This window comes from Saccostrea cucullata, unplaced genomic scaffold (genome assembly GCF_032062105.1).
Source record: "Saccostrea cucullata isolate Sc308-1 unplaced genomic scaffold, CSIRO_AGI_Scuc_v1 ctg1523, whole genome shotgun sequence".
Classification (NCBI taxonomy): domain Eukaryota; kingdom Metazoa; phylum Mollusca; class Bivalvia; order Ostreida; family Ostreidae; genus Saccostrea; species Saccostrea cuccullata.
The window spans coordinates 20,624-44,759 of record NW_026925049.1 but is presented as its reverse complement, the minus strand read 5'-3'; the positions used below and the strand labels follow the sequence as shown (position 1 = coordinate 44,759).

The window sequence follows — 24,136 nt, the reverse complement described above, 5'->3', positions numbered from 1 at the left end:
ATCTTAAAATTATTACCGTGTACATTGACCTTGAGATGCCAAGCAAACATTACTACTGAGGAACTATGAGGAGAGAGAAAAGGTTTACTTAAGATCCTGATGTACCCTGCATTTTGCTTGTCATTTATTTGATGAATAATTTGAGTGTCTATTTTCAGACTGTAGATGACCTTGACCCTGGAGAGTTGGTGGGACTGTTATACAGGGACAGAATGAGGACACTGGAGGACAAACAGAGGGTAGCTATAAATAGAATCCAGCTCTGAACTAAAACAAAAGAATATCCTCTTCTGGATATAATAAATTGTATAATTATAATTAAGTTCACATACTGTTGAACTAATATCAATGGCATTTTACACATGATACAAGCCTTAGGGTACAAGTTAGAAAGGATAGAATTGGAGGATATGTGATTCTTATTATTATTCACTCAGAAAATAGTCCAGAGGGTTTTCAAAAGAGTGTTAAGATAATATTATGAACAAAACAAGATTTTTTTTTAGATTTAAAATTTGAATTGTGTATTATTTAATGCTAGCTCTGTTTGCCTTCATAAGTTCTGATTCAATCTTTTATTTCCTGTAGGTGCTGGATTTGTATGACAGAGTGTTCTCCCCTGACAGACCGGTGTACACCTCGACCAGACAGGTGGTCATCACGGACAGACACGTCCACGTGGGTCACTCCTGTCTGCCCCGGTCTGACCCCCAGGCCCCCTCCCCCGGGGGTAAGGCCAGGAAGTCCCTGTACCTCCTACATCACTGTCTGGAGCCCCTGGAGTCCGTCATGAAGGCTGTAGAGATGAACTGGATGAGTATAATTGTATGTGGAGGCAGAATTTGTAGTGAAACTTGTATATTGATAGCACAAAATAGTAGAAAAGTTAACCAAAAAAATTAATGTGTATGGAAAGTTTCTAGCCTGAGGATTTTTTTTTTCATTGTAACTTGTTTATAAAGCAAATTAATGCACAATTATAATAAAAACCTCAGAAAAAAAGTATAGAGAAATTGAAGTGTTTTTAGAAACTTCTCAATCTTCATTTTCAAGAAATTTTGAATATTTTGAAAAAAAGTATCCATTAATCAGTGCTCATATACTTGCATGTACATTTATATTTTAATAGATTTCTTGAATTTTATGATTGACTTAAAAAAGAAGCTGAAGTTTTAGTCATGGAAGATTTATATTAGGTTGGTGGCCCATCAAGTGGAAAGTCGACCTTGGTACAGATTTTGTCGCAGTTGACTGGTAACAGACTCCATGTTTTAGCTACAAACAGCGCCATGGATACGACAGAGCTACTGGGGGGATTTGAACAGGTAACTGGGAGGAAATGTATCCTCTTCATGAGCATAAATCTGTGAAAAAAACTTGTTCATCAGTTTGTTGTTCTCCTATTATAGATGGTAACTAAAAACTGATGAATTATTCAGTATTGTGCAGTTCAATGCTCATCTCTTTTCTGGTTCATGGGGATGTTATTTGGTTGATAATTCTTAAATACAGAAAATTTAATAATCGTGCATATACTTTTGCAAAGTTATGTTTTTGGAATCTTTATTGATGGGTAAGAGGGATTTACAGTAAAACTTGTTTAGTACGAACACGGATATAGCAAATTCACGGATATAGCAAAGTTTTTCTGGGTCCCCGGCAAAATTTTTAACAAATCTTTGTTAAATTTTACAGTTATAACAAAATCTGGTATATTTACGGATATAGCGAACTGATTTTGAGTCGGTTGAGGTTAAATATAATAAAATTTATATCATTCTTTTATAATGAACTTTCAAAGATTATAAAAAATTGATGAACTAAACTGACTTAATTTCCTTTTAGCATTCGTATATAAAATTCTATTCATAAAAAAAACATATTATCAATGATAGGTTTTGTAATATTTGCTTCCATAACATATTTGGTAGTAAAAGTTGAAGGAAAATATGCACATGGTTATACGAATTTGTTACACGGATATAACGAATTACGGATATAGCGAATTAAATTCACAGGTCCAAAGGACTTTGCTATAACCGAGTTTTACTGTATGTAGCTATCAACATTTATAATTTGATTTAAAATAAACAATCATTCAAGGGTGTTCAGTAATACAAGTATGTATGTTGGACCCTGAGCTTTGTATTTTTGTAGGCAGACAAGAAAATGCATGTAGAAGAGTATGCCACAGAAATGGAAGAGGTTGTGACCTTATTATTGAACTGTCTCCTTGGTAACCATGACACAAAATCCAGGGTCCATAAGTGGGAGGAGCGGATAAAGGAGGCAGGGAGACTGACAGAAGTCTGGGGACGGTACACAAAAGTGGAGGAAAAGTACAAAGGTTAGATGTTAAGCCATGGGAGGGAATGTTTGGTGGATATAAATAAATGTACAACGTAGATCCGATGTTATGTTAGTATTTACATCAAGGTTCATGTAGCTTTAGCATTTTCTGGTACAGAAATATTGAAAATGATGTTGGATAAGGAATTGAAAAGTTTAGTTTTATTTACACTGCCTTATACCCTGAGAATTATTTAGGAAAACAGCTGACAACCACAGAGGAGGCGGCCCAGCTACAGGAGAAAGTGAACGCCCTGGAGGAGGTGTTTACAGAGGTCAAGTCAGGGTCAGCACAGCTAGAGGAGGCCCTCCACAGGTTACAGCAGAAGAGATCCAAGGCTCTGATTGGTCTGGAGGAATGGAAGGCGGGACAGGGGGCGGGGACTTTTGAGTGGACTGACAGCTTATTGGTTCAGGCCTTACAGAGCGGGGAGTGGCTAATGATTGATAATGTCAACTTTTGCAAGTAAGAATCTTTGGTATTTAATATGCAATGTTTGTACAAGAATGTCTGGATGGAAATTTATTTATATGTACAGTTTTTATTCTTTAGTATTTAAAAGAATGAATGCATGAGGATGCAAGTTAATTAACATGTTCTAGTTCATTTTAAGATTATTATGAAATAAATAGTACATTTATAATTCTAAAAAATGGACTTTGTTTTTAATTAGTGCCTCAGTGTTAGATCGGTTGAATGCCCTGTTGGAGCCCCATGGTGTGCTGTCAATCAATGAGAGAGGAGTGATTGATGGGGAGATCCCCAGTATCACACCACACCCACACTTCAGGTCAGTTAACTGTACAGTGGTGAAGCCATAGGAGATTATTTCTCTCTAATGATGTTTGGTTTACATAACTTAATTTTATAAACTTTGTCTTAGTCAGGAGTGATTTAAGTTTTGCTTTGTCATTTACACATTGAGAAGTTTTTTTACTGTCAATTTTAAATTGTAAATTCTTTGATTAACTTGTCAATTTTCTCCGTTTTCAGACTTGAATGTATTTATGTATAAATGATATGTGTATTTTTAGACTGTTTCTAACAATGGACCCTAAGTTTGGTGAGATTTCCCGAGCCATGAGGAACAGAGGGGTAGAGATTTATATCCCAGGGGAGGTCAGAACTACTTATAAATAATAATAAATTTGGGTGTATTCATTTACATGTTCTACTTTATACACCAAACCTTTCAAATGGTCATTGCCTATAATGTATAATTTCAAGAAGACACACTATGCGGCAAGAGCAAGGCTAAATGAGTAAGTTTCCCTAGGTTAAAGATGAAATTTTTTTCCAGGAAGAAGGAAATGCCTATTCAGAACAGGATATGACAGTGATGCTTCATGGTATAGGTTTAGAATGTAAGAGAGTTTCTGATTGGTTGATTTCTCTGTATGTACACATGAGGGAGATTTTACGGAGGGGAGAGAGGCCCCACCTCCTCCAGCTGTTACAGTGTGGAGTGACCGTCGTCCAGCAGACAGACCGAGGGGTAGAGACAGGGGAGGCGGTCAAGTGGGCCGCTAGAGAGGTGTTTGTTAACAGTATCAACAATGCAGAGACCAAGAAGGTAGGGGAATGTAGTGTGTAGAGAGGGAATTTAATACAGATAAAACGAATTTTATACAAATAAAAGGAATATTTTAAGGAAGATTTAAAGATGTTTGTCAAAATCTTGGCTCAGATGAAGATCTAGAGAATCGGATATTTGTCACAACCTACTGTGAAGGGGTCTTTTTATAAAACAATTCTTCCATGCATTTGATAATGAATACATCTTAAATCCTCTTTATGGCAGCATGTTACATCAGTGTTGGAGGAACATTGCCATAATTGTGATTTGGAGATGCCTGATTCTGACCCACACAGAGTTATCTCTCTTAGCCCTGTAACAGACCACATCAGGGACACATTCTCAGCCAATCTACTCCAACATAGTGCCTTAATACAGAATATACTACAGGGCATGATAAACAGGTAAATAACTTTCTCCAACATAGAACTCCATGGAAACTTGAACTGCATTGTATTCAGTATTTACATACTTCAGTCTTTCATAAATAAGCTACATTGCTTTTGCTCTTTGAAATTTTCAGATCTTTTCAATAGGTTTGATGAATTTGCAATGATTCATATTGTAGACTGTCTTCTGGAGGTGTAGACAATAAATCACATGACCTGTCACCTGACCTGTGTACATGGCAGAGTCTACTGTCTGTCTGTATGTTGTATGTGGATCTCTCTACACCTGACACACTCACTGTCCGCTCCCTGCTCCTACAACAGATGTTAGAGAGTTACAGGGAAGCCCTGAGTAGGTCAAGGTCAGGATCTCCATTACTTGACGACACAAAAGGTCACCTTGAGCTGATACAGGATGTCATGGGACTGATGGTTAACAATGTAAAGAGTCTAGTGCTGGAGAAATACAGAACAATTGATAATGGTTAGTTTGAAATGTTACATGTAGCAATGCATTTGTTTTCCAAATTTTCTCAGAAATTATTTAAAATGTTGTATAAAGTCATACATAAAAGAGGGTAACAGCAAACAAGGTTCAGAGATAAGATTATTTAATAGTTTTGTTTGTTTGGTTGTGAATACAATATTGTTCTGTTCATCAGCTGATGTTGGGCAGTACTACATGGACCCCCGATATTGCCCCCAGGTTCTGAGGTCTGTCTGTGGGGGAGACAGCTATGTGTGGGCTGTGAACCTCTACACTCTTGTGTCTCACGTCAGTAGGAGCTTATCAGTGGGGGCTCCACTGGGGGACAAACTGAAGAAATTCTTAGAAGGTAGGTCAAGTTATAACAGACAATAAGAGTATTTCGCTTCAATGAATTTGTTATGAATGTTACACAGTACTGTACAATGCATTTGTGGTGCCCTTTATTTCAATTTTGGAAGAAAAATTTAGTGATCTTATTCGTGAATTTGTTTTTTAGAAGGGAGCAAAGAGAGTTTTGATGTAGATTATGGGACCCTTGAGAATCTGATGTTTGATGTAATACAGACAGATAAAATCCTACAACAATTCAGCCACCTAGGTAAAGACAAGGATTTCCAAAGCATAATTAAGGTATGCTTCAAAGTTTTCACTAGTCTTGACCCATATAGCTATTTAAAATGTTGAAATCTCTTAATATTCACTTCCCAGTTTTCAAATCAGTCATGACAAGTACAGTCAAACCTGTATTAAGCAGTCACCTACGGGATCCATCAAAAGTGACCTTTATAGAGAGGTGACCTTTGGATAGAGGTTCATCTTTTTTAAAGGAATTTATATGTATGTCACTTTTGTGTATATATATTATGTATTTCACTAAAAAATAATTATACAAGAAAGGTAGGTATTGGACTTTAGTGATCTCACTTAAATTGTTATTTTATTCAGTAGATGCATTTCTTTTAAGGATCAATTCAAACTAAAAATGAATCAAAAAAAAAAAGAAAGATAAAATACCTGACTGTACATCAATTCGTACACTTACAGGGTGTTGCATTATCCTCCTAAATCAAAACAACATTCTTTTTCTTATGTATGGAATAAATAAAACATGCAGTCAATTTTTTTTATCTGTACACTTGATTAAAAAATTAACCTCTGTACATGTTTTTTTTTAATACATGTACATGATTTGTTGTATAATAAACTCTCAGACTACTCTCAGTTGATCAACAGGTGTACAGATGTCCTGAGCAATGAAGCGTTACTAATCTCTAACGGTCGTTTCCTTTGTGAAATTCGCAACATACCCAAGCCACAATGAGTAGATAAACTGTAATTATGGCTTCAACAAATGATGCAAGTTTTCTAGGTGTGAAAATTAAAATGCCTATCAAGTGTACGTAATACATTTACAACTCGCAGAGCATGCAGAGTTGGGCATGATGTTGACAGTGACTGTACGTAAATGGTAAACAAAAATATCATATTCATTAAGAGATGTTTATAACATTGTTCTTTATTAAAACTTGATTAAAAATCTTGAAGATATAAGACACTGATAATAAGGTGTCGATAATAATAATTTTTCCTGTTAACTTTTTTCGTCATAGAAGCGTAGCTTGTTAGAGTTTTGTAAAATATAGGCTAGAAGCAGTTAGTTTGTAAAATGATTCATATGCTTATCCAGTAATAAAATTCGCATTAAATAAAGACCAATTCTTAATTTTTGTTCACGATCCTGCAACACTTGACTGATTATTTACATTAGTAACAAATATTGGGAATCAGCTGACTCCAGATCAGGTCACGTGATTGGACAAAATGGCCGCTAAAGACAGGGAAAAGTGGCGATTTCGTTTGAAATTTGATGACCGCTGACCGCGTTACACAGGTGACCGCTTAATAGAGTTACTTTATATAGGAAATTTCATTGGGAGGAAATAAAATGACTGCATAGGACAAGTGACCGCTGGATAGAGGTGACCGCTATCACAAGTTTGACTGTATCTAAAGAAAACTGGATTTTCATTAGAATAAAATTATTTATTGTTTGCTAGGTAATGGATAAGATCTGCTGGGTTGCTAGGATGAGGGAGTCCTTGGTTACCTACACACAGGATCATGACCTTAACAAGGTCATCTTGTTCTACTCCTGGGTCAAGGACAAACTACTGCCTGTAATGGGGGACAGGTAAAAAACTAAGTCAAGTGGTAGGATATTGGAAAGACTTATTACAGTGGCATGTCAATAACTTGTCCAAGTGAATGAAAAAAAAAATTAGAACTGAAAAGAAGTCTTAAGATATTTTGTTAAATTCATTGAAATCAAATTTTTTAAAAGACAAAAATAAAGAATTTTAATTTTTTTTTTTCTGTGATTTAATATTATTGTTGATTTTGGCATTTCAACTGAAAACTTATGTTATACTGGTATTATTCATCTTGAGGTGGAAAACAGAGAGATTATGTATTCATTAAACATGGCTTTTCTCCCTGTAGGTTTATGGAGTGTTTCCCACATCTGTACCAGGCAGGAGAAGTTCTGCTGTCAGGATATGAGGAGACAGATTGTTACATCAGGTTCTGGAACTCCCATGGTCACCCACCTCCTTACAGAACCCAGAGTGAGGCTGAGAACTGCTTGACCCTGAGTGACCTCTGTAAACTGTCTGACATCCATAGAGAGGTTGCTGACCTCATTATGGAGTATAAAGTCCAGTTACATCTAGACAAAAGGAGTGAACTTGTGTCATTAGTAATGAATGCAGGGACTGAAGTGAACACTAGATGTGCACTTGGTATGAAAATTACTTGGCTTTAACACAAAATTATTTCTTTCTGTAAGACGGCAATTCTCTTGTAGCTGTTAGCTATAAGTTTCTTTAGTGACATTATTTCCTGTTATTCATAACCTCCCTTAATTTTAACCTCATCATTTTTTCCTTTTTGTATTACCTGTTGCAATATTAGAATTTATCAACTTCTAGGCAATAACACAGAGACCATTAGAAAGGTTAGACAACTCCTGCAGCAGTATAACCTAACACGAGAGGAAACAAAGCTAGTGGACATTGTAATGGAAACAGACCAATCAGAATACAGCAATCTATGGTCACAGTGCAGCCAATCAACATCTGGAAAGCATGTTGACCTTTGGCCTCTACATGATCACATGTTTGTTCTCTCTGAGCTGAAGCTGGTCAATGAAATGTTCCTATCATTAGAATATACTACTTCACCAGAGATAGGGGCATTAGTTAACTATGGGAGCCAGTTTTCACCTGTGTCACCAATGGTTTTAACAAAACTGAAAACAAAGTCTGAAGACAAAAGTCAGGTAATCGTGTAATCTGTTTTATAATGAATCTGAGGTCATCTGAAATATGTAAATGATGAGTGAATTGATGTCAAATACACAGGAAAAGCAAAGATCTATAAGGTTTATGTAGTACTGTATTGGGTACTTTAAAAAATGGGCTTAATATTTTAGTGGTTTTGGCACAGACAACAATGCGCTAATTTATGAATACCACTAACAAATCATTTACATATACAATACACTGAACAGACATACAAGGGTTAATTGTTAGAAAAGTTAACAGATACACTGAATTACGGAAAATCTATTGTGTACTTTGAAGTATGACCTATGTCTGAATATTTTCCCATATTTTGTTTATTAGTATGTAAAACATCAGGTCCATTTGATAAAATCTTGAAATTTTACAACGATTTTTACTAAATGGTCCTGTGATTTACGGAGCAATCACTTAACGTAAGGCGACGTGACAACCAGATTTCAACCCGTTAAGCTTTGTCGCAGTTCTATAAATCTTTCAATTCTTCAGATTTTTCTTTGATATTTTTCTACTTTGAAATTGAATATCTTTATCAAGATATGTTACTTTTCTACTATAATGTCTTTTGTACTGATTTGGATGTTATTGAGATCTTTATAAAAGTCTATGCAGTAAATCGATCAGGTATAGAAAGAATGCAAAACCATATAGGCGCAACGTAACGTCCATGTGATACAGAGGTATTGAAGTACATGACTGTATAGATGGAGTTAATTGTTCAAAATTTTAATCCTTCATTCTGATGAAGCTACAACCATTTGAAAACTTGTCCTTTGTAGGTGTAGGAAATTCCCAGCAGCATCTTGAACATTTTAATCTCTTTTTAGACATTTTCCAACCTGCTTACATAATTTCAACGCAGTGCAGTGCTCCATGACGCTCAATGACGTTCCGATTTTTGGCTGTGTTTTCAGGCGTTGATCATTTATAAACGGCTATAAACCAGTCATACACCCTCCAATTTAGATCAAATTTTCTCCCAGTGACGTTTTATAAATACGTTAGCGGCAGGAAAAATATCATAAATCTATTTCCGCTACAATTGTGCAATTTTTAATTTTGATAAAGAGTCTTTGTGATGTAAACGTGCCAAAATGTAGCATGCTACGTGAAGCAAGTTTTATCAAAATAAAAAAAAGCTATATATTTTTCAATTATCACCGGAGAGAACCAAATTTTTGTATATTTATCGGGAAAAAGCTAAAGATTTTATCTGGAAAGTTTGACCGGTTTCGGGGAAATAGCACGCTCACAGTAGAACTTGTCCGTGAACTTTTCTAACACCTCTCGTATGTTATGCCAAATTATATACACATACAGTACCTTTGGAGAACGAAGTTTCGGGGGTATAATATAGTTTTTGTCGTTAACGTCTGTCTGTCTAGCTGTCTCTCTGTCTGTCTGTCTCTCTGTTTGTTTGTTTGTCCGTAAAAACTTTAACCTTGCCGATAACTTTTGATTTAGTGGACTTTCATATTTCACATGTATATTTCTTGTGACAAGACCTTTCTTTAGGTACCACCACATTTGACCTTTTGACCTTGACCTTGGATTTTGACCCACTTTTACATGAAAATTTTAAACTTTTACTTTGGCCATATCTTTTGAACAGTGGATACCAGGACATTTATACTTCACATGTGTAATCTTTCATTGGATACCAACAATCTTGACATACTTGCCAACTCACCCGATTTCGTCGGGTCACACCCGATTTTTCAACCCGTAACCAGATTATTTTTTATGACCCGGCGGGTCATGCTTATCACCCGATTTTTGTCAAACAACCCGAAAATCTCCCGATTTCCGGATTTGGTTCGTAAATTAGGTTGCACTTTTAACTTCCAGTTAAAACCCAAGCTTAAATCTACGCGTAAACAATGCCGATGGATTAATTATCAGTGCATGTGTAAACAATTAACTGGGTGTTGTTTTGACAATTCAATGTTTGAAGTCAATTAAAATGGCTTCCGATAGAACTAGATCGTTATCAGGGCCAACAGGAACAAATTGAACCAAACACATGTCTCTGATTGAACCAAGAAAAAGAGAAACGATATTTATGTACATATCTAGGAATCTTGGGGAAAAAAAACTTTCATTCTAGATAAGATAAAGTGATCGAAGACAGTGTAAGCCTAACTTCACATTTAAAACATATTACAGTAGTTAATTAGTTAAGAGAGAGGAAAAATAACTTCAAAACTGAAATTGGTATACTTTCAAATTTAGCAGAAACTGAAACATGTGAAAAGGCTAAAAAAAAAAAAAAAAGCACACTTATATGCTTCTGAATCAGCTGGTCAATATTGAAATATGAAACCTTCAATTCTCATTTTTAACATGTAAATTAAATCAAATTATATATGAATTTTTTTGTCATAGTAAATTAAATCCTTTTTCAATAAAAGAATTCTCAATACACAAATACTTTGTATATATATTATAAATTTAATCATGGTAATTATGTCGTGAACGTCGTTACGCGTTATGACCAGATTTTTTACTTTCCAAATCTGGTCATGACCAGATTTTTACATGCTGGAGGTTGGCAAGTATGAATCTTGACCCTATGAGCTTTACCTTGTAGATTTCATTACTTGTGAAAAAACTTTAGCCTCGGCCATAAGTTTTTAAATGGTAAGGGATAGGGCTTTCATACTTCATATGTGTAACCCTTGTGAGAAGACTCTTTATTGGATACCAAGAATTTTGACCCTTTGACCTTGACCTTTGATACTGACCTACTTAAAAAAATGTAAACATTGACCATAACTTTTAAATAGTTAGGGCTATTGCTTTCATACCTTAAATATTTAACTCTTGTGACAAGACCTCTCATTTGATAACAAGAACTTTGACCCTATGACTTTGACCTTGGAGTTTGACCTGCTTTTTAAAAAAATAACCTTGGCCATAGCTTCTGAATGGTAAGTGGTAGGGCTTCCATACTCTCCATAAGTATTCTTTGTTGCAGGAGCTTTCATTTGATACCATTTACATTGACCTTTTGACCTTGACCTTGGAGATTTTTGTACTTATTGAAAAAAAAAAAAAAAACTTTGGCTTATTTTTAAATTTCGCATTTGTTTTCCAGTGAGAATACCCTACTTTTGTTACCAATTAAATAAATTTGCATTTACGAAAAGTTTAATCTTTACTTTGTTGCCATACGGGGGCATCTGTGATTTACGAACACATCTTGTTTTACAGGAAGCTTTATGTGAGATACTCTGTGGTCTGTACCAACAACTGTGGACCAACACATCGGCTACAGGACTAAACTGGTGGTTAAACTGGTCCCCATCTCCTCAAAGCACGACATCATATATTGATAGGACCAGGGAATATTTGGTAAGATTGAATGTTATTTGACAACCAGTAATTAGGGATCGAAATTCATGACTATTCACTTACTAAACTATTACACAGTTTTAGTAAGCTTAACCTACAACAAATACATGAGCATGTTTAATATTTTCCATCTAAGCAATATTGTCAATGAACTATACATTGACAATTTGTATTCTAAGAAATAAGAACAAACTGGCCAATTTTATCAAAAGTAAAGAGAACAAAAAATACTTATATGACTGCATCTTGGCCATATAAATAATGATTATTTAGGCCAAAAAAAATTAATCAATAATTTCTCAGGCACCGCTGCATCAGTTTAGAAACGACAGCATTGATAAATTTTATTGACATATTGAAAAGGGAAATAAAACAAAAAGAAAATTGAGTTATTCCCCTTTTCAGAAATGCTGAGATGGACGTTTTTATTAGAAAAACAATATGACTGCCGTCATGAGAAAAGGGCCCTTATCTTTTGACGTCACAATGCTCAGAAAACGACGTCAAAGTCGCGGTATTGTAAACACGGAAGTAATTTTTGTTGACTGCTTTTTGTAAACAGAAATAAAATTAAATTTCAAAGTTTAAGAAAAATGTGAAACTTGATACGGACCGAATTTAATTTGTATATGATATATTTACAATTTAGTAAGTAAATTCATTCATAATTTTGTTTGTTTAAGTATTTAACTTGATGTAGATATACGGGGCATTAAACATGCATGTTGCTAGCTATGGAACAGAGATTAAAACGATACATCTCTATGCATGACTAAATTAAAGATGCTGCATTTTTGTTTTCTAAGCAATTTACAAATGCTTAATTGAAATTTGAATTCATGTTAAGAAGTCCTAATATTAAAAGGTATATTCCATATGTACATGTATATTTTTTGTTCAGAGAGAGAGAGAGATAGAGAGAGAGAGAGAGAGAGAGAGAGAGAGAGATTTATGCATACATAGTAATTACCGTTCTTATCAGCACTAACTTTTTTCTAAAAATATATACCATAATTTAAAACGTATTCAGCCATTTTGATTCTAATCCATAGTTTATCATACTGATATGCCCCGATAACAAGCCTTCGGTGAAATGTCGATTTTAAAATGTGTGTAAAAAAGGGGCAGAGGGAGGCGAGCCAAAAAATCTCCGAACAAAAAGACCGGTAAAAGTTAAATCATAATCCCTCTTTGATTGAATAAAGATACTGGTAACCTGGGAGATCCAAACCTTTTACATTAACAATATCATTTTTTTTTGCTAGATTAACAGTATTAGAATATGCTAAGGGAAAAAATATGGACTTATTAAAAATGATCAAATAAATACATTCAAAGGCCCTGTGTGGTAGAAATTACCGGTTTTTTTTTTTCATATATTGCAATATATTACATTATAAGAAACTGAATACAGCTATTGTAGACTTTTCCCAAAAGCATTATACCCAAGAAATTAACAATATTACATCGACAGTGATATTATGGATGAGAATTTTTATAAACCAAAAGGGGAAAAAACTATAGCTAAGCAAAGTTTTCTGAGCACGAATTTCTGGATAACATCAAATACATCACCGAAAGAGCAAAAAGTATGTGACAAATTGTTATTGGTGTAATTTCTAAAAGTTATGAAATGTTTAAAATCTTTAAAAACTTTAATTAGCGTGAAATACATATCACTGAATATTCATGATATGAAATAAATAAGTCACATTTTGCGTTGAAATCTTCAATTCTGATCATCAATACATGCATAAAAAACCGCATATCTCGACATTAAATTCTTAAAGTTGGACGAGATAAGACTTTATATCATAATCCTTACATGACTCTGCGGAAAGTAATTAATAAACAAACACTAATTTTTCTTCTTTTAAATAAAATATAATATCTATTACAGTCGCACGCAAGTAGCAACGTATGTTGGGGTGTACATGGAAAGCCCCCCCCCCCCCCACCTCCAACACATACACATATTTTGTTGCATCATAGTCAAATTCGTGCACTATGTAGGGCAAAAGAATAAGGCACTGTATTATGTTTGATTGAAAAAATTTGACACTGAAAGAAGACTGAACCTTACCAACCCCCCTCCCCAATGTCGAAATTGGATTCATGTTTTGACACACACACACCTTTGTTTGGTTGAGTAGGATTTTTAAAAGTAGATTTATTTTTTTCCTATCTGAACCCCTCCCCCCTTTTCAAACGAGTTGTGTGGGGACTGGCGAAGGTACAAGTCAAATGTTTTTTTTTTTCATTTTGATATGTTTGGTACAATGTATGTCCTGAAAAAATAACAAGGGAAAAATGGCTTGCCTAAATATTTTCAGGGAAAGAGAGTCAAATTAGAGCGGTATACTATTACTTAATTAACAACATCGCCTCATACAAAAAGCATTAACGAATGAATGTTGGGCATAATAGTTCACTATTGGAAAAGACAATCGCATCTACATGTAAATGTGAAAAACTTTTAAGGTATCAAGTTAATTAGCCTTTATCACGGAGGAAAATGAATAGATGACCGTTCGTGGTCGTAAAAAATTGTTTTGCTTGTCAAGGAAAATTTGGTGGTTGTGAGTGCCCAGAACTGAAAAAAAAATAACTACCCCCAACTGAAATGGCTTCCTATGGGCCTGCCGTTCCTGCGTTAAAATATATTTGTATTCATTCAGTTTCAGATAGATTTCGTCAATATTTAGAACAGCACTATTCCCATCTCTTTGATTAATTTACAATATATATATATATATATATATATATATATATATATATATATATATATATTACACAAATCATTTTTTAGATCATAGTAGCTGTCCTTGTAAGAGTAATACAAATGTTGTGTTTAAGTGAAACAGGGTACAGGTGCCACAAATTAAAAAAAATAATAAATTAATGTGCAGAAATATTTCTAACCGACTTAAATGTGATTTACTTCTCTACAAAATAAGAATTTAAAAGACGGTTTCAAATTGAGGTATAAATTCAAAGAAAGTTTCAATTTAAGGTACGGTATATAAATAATTCAGATTCATTTGTCCTTTATTAGCCTATTTACTACGTTTCTACTCCATAACTGAGACAGGCAAAGAAAATGAATTGTATAATCAATGGAAACTTAGAGCTCTAAACGTTTTAAATAAACTATTAAAAAACGAATGATACTATATTGTTTAACGTCCCTCTCGAGAATTTTTCACTCATATGGAGACGCCAACACTTGCCGGTGGAGAGCTGCAAATGTCTAATACTCGGCACTTAGGGCCATTGAGCTGGGAGGGATCTTTTTCGTGCCAGCACCTACTGCGACATGGGACCCCGGTTTATACGGTCTCATCCGAAGGACCGGTCTCCACGTCCAAAATTGGGATTCGAACCCGCGACGTAAGGATTGACTCCTTACTTCCTTGCATGGAAGAAAGAACATATATTTTTTTCATGAATGTTTATAAAAGGAATAAACGTTTTCAGAATCAATTAAGTTTACATATCTTTGCGTATCTGAATTTATTATTTCTCAATTGAATTCTTCGGTGATACAGAAAATACACTGTGTTTTTTTTTATCGTTTTAGTTATAGGGAATAAAAGTACTTGCGTGTGTGTTGGTGAGTGGATGCTGTCTAATAAGATTTTTTTAAATATCGGGATCGATGTGCTTTTTGCGAGGGGTGCCCCGTTTTGCACGCGGTGCCCTTCTGCATCGGATTTTCTCTCTCTCTCTCTCTCTCTCTCTCTCTCTCTCTCTCTTCATATATATTTCCTTAAATCTTTAAGCATTACAAGTGCTTTATATATTTTTACAAATTGAATTAGATTATTTTAAATAAAAAGAATAATTTGTATGAATATAAACAAATACTATTTTTCTACTGATTATGTTATAAAGCAACTTAAAGCGTTCCTAGATTCTATCTAGACCCCCCCCCCCTTTTTTTCCAAATTACCAGATCTGCTAAAAAATTAGCATGAAAATAGAAATAACATACGAAATCTCTTAAGAATAGTTAGATACTAGTGGCTTGGAAGAAAGAAATTATATAATAAATACTTTTTTAAGTTTCTAACTCTCAAAACGATTGATGTCAATAACATGTAATTTCAAGATTTTTTTGAAAATTGAATTAGACGCAGGCGACGTCATTACATTTTCACTGAGTAACGTCAAAGTTATTTTTGGATTGCCTCACTTAACCTCTCATAAAATACCGAAAAAGTGAGATATTTTCAAAATTTATGTATATTTGCATTCAGAAAGAGTCCAGCTATCAAAATGTACCAAAAAGTCAATTTGTGAAAATTTGACCTTAAGGGCCCTTTTCTCATGACGGCAGTCATATATTTTTTAGGTCACCTGAGTAAACTCAGGTGACCTATTGCTATCTGTTTTTGTCCGTCGTCGTCCGTCGTCTGTCGTCCGTCGTGCGGTGTGCGTCGTGCGTTAACATTTAAACATTTTCAGCTTCTTCTCTGAAACCACTGAACCAATTTCAACCAATTTTGGCATAGAGCATCTGTGGGTGAAGGGGAACAAAAATTGTGAATTTCGTGGTCCCAGCCCCCCTGGGGCCTGGGGGGTGGGGCAAAAACCACTAAAATTAGTGCAATCTTTAAAAATCTTCTTCTTTACTCCCGGACATCAAGCAGTCAAACTGTTGGTATGATTGTAATCAGCATTGAGTCCTCTACCAAAATTGTGAAATTCATGGCCCCAGGGTCAGGGGTTCTGGTGTTAGGGCGGGGCTCTATTGATCATATAGTGAAAATGCATTAATGCTTTGAAAATCTTCTTCTCTGTTCTTGGGAAATTAATAAACAAATTAAGTTCTTAGTTATGATGAGCAAAAGTGGCTCTACCAAAATTGTGAATTTTATGGCCCCAGGGTCAGGGGTTCTGGTGTTAGGGCGGGGCTCTATTGATTATATAGTGAAAATGCATTAAATCTTTGAAAATCTTCTTCCCTGCTCCTAGGTATTAAATAAACTAATTGAATAAAAAGTTATGATGAGCAAGAGTGCCTCTACCAAAATTGTGAAATTCATGGCACCAGGGTCAGGGGTTCTGGTGTTAGGGCGGGGCTCTATTGATTATATAGTGAAAATGCATTAAAGCTTTGAAAATCTTCTTCTCTGCTCCTAGGTATTAAATAAACTAACTATGTAAATAGTTATGATGAGCAAGAGTGCCTCTACCAAAATTGTGAAATTCATGACCCCAGGGCCAGGGGTTCGGTGTTAGGGCGGGGCTCTATTGATTATATAGTGAAAATGCATGAAATATTTGAAAATCTTCTCTGCTCCTAGGTTTTAAATAAACTAATTAAGTACATAGTTATGTTCAGCAAGAGTGCCTCTACCAAAATTGTGAATTTTATGGCCCCAGGGTCAGGGGTTCTGGTGTTAGGGCGGGGCACTTTAATGATTATATGGTGAAAATACAGTACATCTATGAAAATCTTTTTCTCTACTCCTGGGTAATAAGCAGATGAACTATTTACATAGTTATGAATTGGGCTCTTCTTCCAAAATTGTGAATTTCAAGGCCCCTGGGTCAGGGATACCAAAATGGGGAGGGGGGGACTCTACTTATATACTGAAAATGAATTGTTTGAAATCTGATCCTTGGTATTAATCAAACATTTTTGATAAGCAAGTGTGCCTTTTCAAAAATTGTGCAATGTGTAGACCTAGGGTCAGGGGTTCATGTGTGGTAGGAGCACTCCTGATTATTGCTGAATATTACTGATTAGTTGACATACTTTTTTGTTCCCCTACCCTGCTTATCGGTATTAAGTAAACAAACTTAACAATTGCTAAGTATAGTTATGATTAGCAATGGTGCCTCTTTCAAAATTGTGAATGCCATAGCATCTAGCTTAAAACATGAACCAAATTCAATCATTTGAAAGTTGTTGCATGATGCTCAGGTGACCTATAAGGCCCATGGGCCTCTTGTTTTTCAAAATTTACAGTTTTTAATGAATTCACTTTAAAAAAGAAATTTGGATTAGCATTATTCAAAGTTGAATACATATTATAAGTAATTTCAGAGAAAAAAAATTAAGAATAAGTAGATATTATCATTTTATTAAACAAATGGCTTAAAAGGTGTCAACCTGGAAAAAAAAAACCTGCCGGCCACATTGAATTCTGACTTTTTTGGCCTGAGAAACTATTGATTGATTTTTTTTTTTTTGCCTTAAAAAAACCCCACTATAATACATGTAAATACCTTTTTTGTGGTGATATTCAGAAAACGATCACAAATATAGTACACTCTTGAAGCATAATGTATGTTCTATGGTTACTACTTCACTTTTAGTTATTTTGAACTGTGGACATATTGAGCATTTTTCTGTTGCCAGAGAGCTAAGAATAATAAGGATAGAAATTTGGTTGTTTGAAGCAAGTGCATACAAGAATAGAATGCATGCTTGATGTGTGAAATAAGCAAAACTTATTAATAATTTAACCCTGAATCAACAATGATTGTGGTATATTTACTTTTTTGACCTTATTAAAAAAACTAGTGTTGGCAAATCGGATGATTTTTAGTAACCGGTTACTCGCTTTATCTTCCGATCGAGTACCCGGTTACTCGGATGATTTTTAGTAAAAGTATCAATATCTATTATATATCGTATTCTATATTTATCGGTAGTTGTAATGCACAAATATACTGTATAGGGACATTATATTTACAACACACACATACGATATCGTCCAAGATTTACGACTTTAAAATAAAGAAAATTAATAGGGAATTCGGCACACAAAGATGACAAAAAATGTCAATCACTATTTTACGCTTTTTCAGCTCCAAGCCGAAATATGTCGCAATCAAGGAGAATAATTATTCAATCGGCAATCCTCGGCTGACTCTGCTAGGCTCCATTCAAACCTCGGATGTGATTAGTGGAGGAATACGCAACAGATCCTTACATTTCTCCGCCGGAACCTGCCTTATCACTCATTTCATATTTCGCTCTGCATAACGTTCTTCGAAAAAGTTTCTTAATTTATGCAATTCTTTATCGTAAACAGGTTTTGATTACATCCTCATTTTAACAGGCTTTGAAAGCAAGAAAAAACTGTTGAGTGTGCCACAAAATAACTCCGATTTCAAATGTATGACATTTGAAAGAAATTCAGACAAGATCACATGACTGAATCAGCAAGATGGTAGATCACCGTTGACGTCCGAGGTTATGTGCGAGGTAACGAGTCATCAGAGGAACTCCGAGTGATAATTATTTACATACTCCATAATTAATAGTTAATATGTGGAGTGTCCAGTAAATAGCTGGTTTCCGAATAATTTAAGCTTAGGTGATTTAACAGATTTTGAATTAGCTGTTCTTTTGTTACAACTCCAAGCTTATTATGTCTGCGGCGGCATCTCGTTTTTAGATTAATTATCAAATGAGGTAATTATAACTCAGGCCTTCAAAATACAACTGTATGTATACCCCAAGCAATCAAAGCTATCAATTATATAAACTGTGCAAACTAATCAAAACAATTTCATTCACTACAACCATGCACTAGATTAAGTCTAACGGTACCTAAAATTAGGGAAATGTGTAAGTTGGTATACACTTAATTAAAGATTCATTTTCTATGCCTTTACTATGTAGAATTTATTTTATCCGAGTAACCGAATAGCAGTTTTACTAACAGATACTCGCAACGTTCGACGGTTAACCGGGTACTTGTTGCCAACACTAATAAAAACATTATAAAATTACAAGTGATAAATACCATAGGTTGCCATTTCTCGTATTGTTTTATCTGTGGGTAGTCATAACATATCTGGCTTGGTGTTTGAGTAATATTTGTCTCAAATGTAGATATAAGTATTCAACAACAAGGTTAAGGTAAAGATTATCAAATCTATTGGGAAGCCCTATGATCCCCAAAGAATTTGGTCAAAGACATGTAACTAATTAAGTTCATATTCCATTGAGCTTTTTAACTTTTGATGTTATTCATTTCTTAACTAGTACTATGAGAGGCTGTTTGTAACACAAAGTGATCAAGCATAAACAATTAATTATACAGTATATAAAATGTCATATTTCTGTGTTCTTCAAATACTTGTACACATAGACAGTGGAACTTTCTAATTCCCCGACCCACAGATTGTGTTGATCATCAATACAGAGAGCACGGGGAGATGGAGGACATTGTTCTGGTGTGAGTAGAAGAGACAGGAACTGACCATTGATGTCCAATAGGTGGACACTAGAGAAATTCTCATTTAATGAATAATAGCTATTACACACTAAAATATGTCCAAGGACATCTGTACAGATTCCAGTTGGGCGAAATTCAGACTGAGAGTGATGGCCAGAGTAAGAGAACAGGTACTCTCCTGATGCAGTCACCACCACCACCTTTTTGGCCTTATAGTCTGATGCACAGATGTCACCATTGATATTCTCTGTGATGTAAAGTGCACTTTGATATAGCCTTTGTCCTTTATCATCCCACTCTATATCCTGCAGCTTTCTTCCTTCTTTGTTGTATCTGGTTATTTTACTGATTGACTTTGTAAGCATCCCAACTAATATGTTTCTATTGATAGGAGAGGAGTAGATGGCTCCAGGTATCCAGCTCCCTGTTTGGATATGTGTGATAGTGGACATGTCACTAGAGACTCTGAAGATGATTCTTTCACTGTTTTCTGTGTAAAGAAGTTCTCCCTCTGTTGTGACTGTGTGGTTACCATCTTGGATATAAATCCTACTGGTGGATATTTTCTGCAGGATATTTCCTTCCATGTCATACTGAATGAGATTTCTAAAGTTATCAGTAGCCCAAAATTTATTGGGGGGCAAGGGAGACAAGTGGAAAGTTCCAGGTTCCTGAATAGTTGTTTCGCTTACTTTTCCGACAGAAGAAAGCATAAACCTTTCTGATGAACCGAGTTCAATTTCACAAAACTGTTTGACTATTTCTTGTTTATTTACTTTACCTAATGTAAAAATTGGCAGTTTTGGTTCAGATTTGCTAGGCATTTTCAGGGTAGCTAATGAAATGTCTAACTGGAACTTCATGAGTTCTTTCTGTTTAATGGAAGGTATTTTACTCTCATAATCTGCAATCATTTTTTCCAGGTATTCTATACATTCCTCTGTTTTCTTCTGTTGTTCTCTCATTTCATTTAGGACAGAGTTCTCAATCTCATCCAGTTTTTTGTTATTATCATTTAGTATACTATCAACAGCCTTTTTCAGTTCATCTGCTCTCTTCGTCATGTAAACTCTAAACTTGGCAATTTCTTTTTTGACATTTTCTCTCTTTTTCCCAATTAATTCAACATTATTTTTAGCTTCAGGAATAACTGCTTTCCAAATCTCAGTTATTCCTTTCTTACATTGCTGTAGAATGTCATTGTAGATGATTTCTAGGTCACTTTTATCATGGACACTGTGATGTTGCTCAAAGCATATAGAACAGACAGGATCCTGGCAATCATCACAGTAAACATCTATATCTTGTGTGGGGTGGATCCTGCATTTCTCTGAAGGAAGTTTTCTTTTCCTCTCGTGATAGAGGACAATCTCATGTCCATTGTTCTGCTGTAGATGGCGCTGTTTGCAATTATCACAGATTCGCTGATGACAGGTATTGCAGTAGAATTCAGAGAAGTTCCTACAGGATTCTGTGTCACACTCAATAAAGTGCTGGGCTGTATCTGGTACCTGGTCCATTGTTGTTGATTCAAACTCTAAAAAATAGTTATTACCAGAGTGTAGGTAATGAAGACACTCTAAGTAGTGGTATGAGTGTGTATAGCTTTCAACATGCTCAACACTTACTAAAGTATAACCTTCTCTGTAGTCTAGTAGATAAATCTCTTTCACATTATCTCCAAGTCGTGATAAATGTCGGCCATTTGTAATGTATGACGTGTATCCAGGTAAAATTTAATTTACTTCCTGCTATAAAAAAAAAAGCAATGAGGCCGGGATACTGTAAATAGCTGAGGTGAGCCGAATGACAAAAATATTTTAAATCTCCATGCAGTCTTTGCAACAGTGCAAAAATTGAATGATAAGAGAATAAATGGGTCAGACTAGCAAACAGCGACTATAATTTAAATAACAGATATAAAAATAACACAAGAGCAAAAGAGTGAAAAAAATATAATTTTTAATGACCCTGGTTCTTTAAATATGCTTATAATTTAAATATTTAAAGAATTCATTTGGTTTATTAATAATATATTGACCCTGATTATTCTCATGTACTATAATCTTATCTAACATTCTGGAATTCCTGTATTTTAGTCAGAATTCACTATAAAGACATGAATTAAAAAAAATTGATCACCCTAACTTGATCAAGATTAACAATGGGACAAAATATACAGTAACAAGTTATGCCCAAAGTCATTAAATAGAGAATGTTGTATTACTGTATGATTTTCAACAAAGGGCATTGCAAAGTGGAGCATCCCCTTGCAAAGAGCAAATCAAACAGCACTCAACATCCATCCAGTTGCAAATAAAGTCACTTCCATGTAGCACAGTTCTCCCATGTGTTGCAGTGGTAAGAATGTCTGCTTTAGAGTGGTGAAGTAAGAAGTTGATCCATATGTCTTGGGTTCAAATCCCACTGTGGGAAAGAAACTGGTACTTTGGATGATATCATATTAACCAAGGTCTCGTGTTGCAGTAAGTGCTGGCACAAAAAGGATCCCTCAGTGTTCAATGGCCCTACAGTGCCAAGGACAAAATTTGCATCTCTCCACCGGCAAGTGGTGGCACATTCAATCAATCCATTTAGCACAGGACTTATCACACCTCTGAACAAACACATGCATGATTGCAGTACCATATCCTCTGGAAAAAAGCAAACGTTATTTTATTATTATTGTGTGCTCTTGATCCCCAGATATGACAAAATCTTAAACTTGAAAGCCAGTCAGATGTCAAATATTTTGATGAAATTTAAATGTTGCTTATGTAACCGAGCAGCAAGGCAGATGTTAAGTTTTCATAATTTATTCAGGAAATAAAGGCATTGATCTAAAATAAACAAAGTACATAATAAGTCAAAATTACAAAAATTGAGAAAATAACATTTGAGATAATTTACCTTACAGTATACGTTTAAGAAAAAATAAACTCCATGAAAAAATGTGTACTGTAAACAAATCAAATTGAAACCTTACAGACTCATTACTTTTCAGTTAAAACTTGAATGCAAAAATACAATAAAGTAAAACGTTTGCAATCAAAATAATAACTTAAATCAAATCATTACATGGCAATGAAACACATAATTAAATATACAAATTACATACCATAAGATGCATATGATGGACACTGGATTTAAAATATAACTTCTTTCTGGAAAACGTATTACTGCTCTGATATACAAAGTAAAGCGCAGTAAATTTATACTTATAGTGAAAATGTATTATTGGATGATAAAATAGGAAATAACCAATCAAATGAAAGAGCCAATGAAATTATAGAATAAAACTTTACTCAGGCAACTCAATCCAGGTGCGCAATAGAACTTTTGGTTAATCAAATTTTAAGATTTTATTTCTCAAAACGATTTGAAAAAATAAATAAAAACGAATAAATACATATAGAAATAGATTTCATAATATCACATACTCCCCTGGAAAATTGTTAATCTGTCCTCAGATTATAATAATATCAAATTTACATAATAATAAATACATATAGATATAAACACGAATCAATTGAATTCCTCCATTTCACAGAACAAGAAATAACTTTTTATCACACATATTCACAATCACTGATGAATTGGCTTCAACTCCTGTCTGTTCACGTTTCTGGTCTTAGAATCGTCGTTTTCCAAACGCACACTGTATACGGATGGAAACGGTTTTCAAACAAAGGTGAACACTTCTGGTCTCCACTTATCTTGTATCTTATCGCGTCCTTTGATCCCTCTTTTTCTTACGTATACACGGTCACCGATGTGCAACTCATCATTCACTTTTTCTGCATCGTGTCTCTGTCTCCGCTCATCTTCGTTCCGCTGAATCTCTGCCTTTGCCCTGTTGTACGCGAATTGTAACTTTTCCGAATGAAGTTCAATCCACCGGTCCAGACTGATGTCGTCGGTTGGAAGATTGGTGTTCCGTCCTAATAGGAAATCTATCGGCAGGTATGGGTCGCGTCCGTACATCAGGTAATAGGGTGAATACCCGGTTGACGAATGAGGTGTCACGTTGTACGAAAACACAAGCTCCTTGATGTATTCCGGCCACTTCCGCTTCCTCGCTGGGGGTAGAGATCGGAGTAAATCGTGTAGCGTCCTGTTGAAGCGCTCGCACTGTCCGTTTCCTTGAGGATGGTACGCAGTCGTTCTTGTCTTTTTAATACGGTAAAGGGTACACAGTTGCTGAATAATCTCCGCTTCAAAACACTTTCCCTGGTCTGAATGTATACGTTTGAATACTCCAAATTTAAAGAAAAACTCGTTCACTAACACTCTGGCTACTGTTTGGGCTGTCTGATCTCGTGTCGGAACGGCTATAGTCCACTTTGAGAAAACATCTGTGATCACTAAAACATTCTCAAATCCTTGCGCTTTTTCCAACACAGAAAAATCTATCGCT

At 35.0% G+C, this 24,136-nt stretch overlaps 2 protein-coding genes across 2 annotated transcripts in view; one reads left to right on the top strand and one right to left on the bottom strand.

Moving 5' to 3' along the window:
- Positions 1–24,136, top strand: part of LOC134267912 (midasin-like) — a gene marked incomplete at its 3' end in the record, with an annotated part of 76,308 nt that overhangs the window by 31,553 nt on the left and 20,619 nt on the right. The window contains exons 38-53 of the mRNA XM_062750118.1: positions 159–239; positions 589–825; positions 1,197–1,325; positions 2,158–2,347; positions 2,548–2,815; positions 3,024–3,140; positions 3,385–3,469; positions 3,651–3,923; positions 4,152–4,330; positions 4,495–4,799; positions 4,978–5,151; positions 5,302–5,435; positions 6,863–6,996; positions 7,305–7,603; positions 7,793–8,142; positions 11,378–11,518. Coding sequence (XP_062606102.1) covers positions 159–239; positions 589–825; positions 1,197–1,325; positions 2,158–2,347; positions 2,548–2,815; positions 3,024–3,140; positions 3,385–3,469; positions 3,651–3,923; positions 4,152–4,330; positions 4,495–4,799; positions 4,978–5,151; positions 5,302–5,435; positions 6,863–6,996; positions 7,305–7,603; positions 7,793–8,142; positions 11,378–11,518 — 3,096 coding nt within the window. The remainder of the gene's footprint in view (positions 1–158; positions 240–588; positions 826–1,196; positions 1,326–2,157; positions 2,348–2,547; positions 2,816–3,023; positions 3,141–3,384; positions 3,470–3,650; positions 3,924–4,151; positions 4,331–4,494; positions 4,800–4,977; positions 5,152–5,301; positions 5,436–6,862; positions 6,997–7,304; positions 7,604–7,792; positions 8,143–11,377; positions 11,519–24,136) is intronic.
- On the bottom strand, positions 19,312–21,432 carry LOC134267909 (uncharacterized). Its single transcript, XM_062750115.1, has 2 exons — positions 21,359–21,432; positions 19,312–21,256 (listed from the first exon to the last, which is right to left on the bottom strand). The coding sequence occupies exon 2, from the start codon at positions 21,237–21,239 to the stop codon at positions 19,596–19,598; it is 1,644 nt and encodes a 547-aa protein (XP_062606099.1). The 5' UTR covers positions 21,240–21,256; positions 21,359–21,432; the 3' UTR covers positions 19,312–19,595.

Bases quoted from the DNA above. Each gene is read 5' to 3' on its own strand.
- LOC134267909 (XM_062750115.1), bottom strand. From the start codon at position 21,239: ATGGACCAGGTACCAGATACAGCCCAGCACTTTATTGAGTGTGACACA.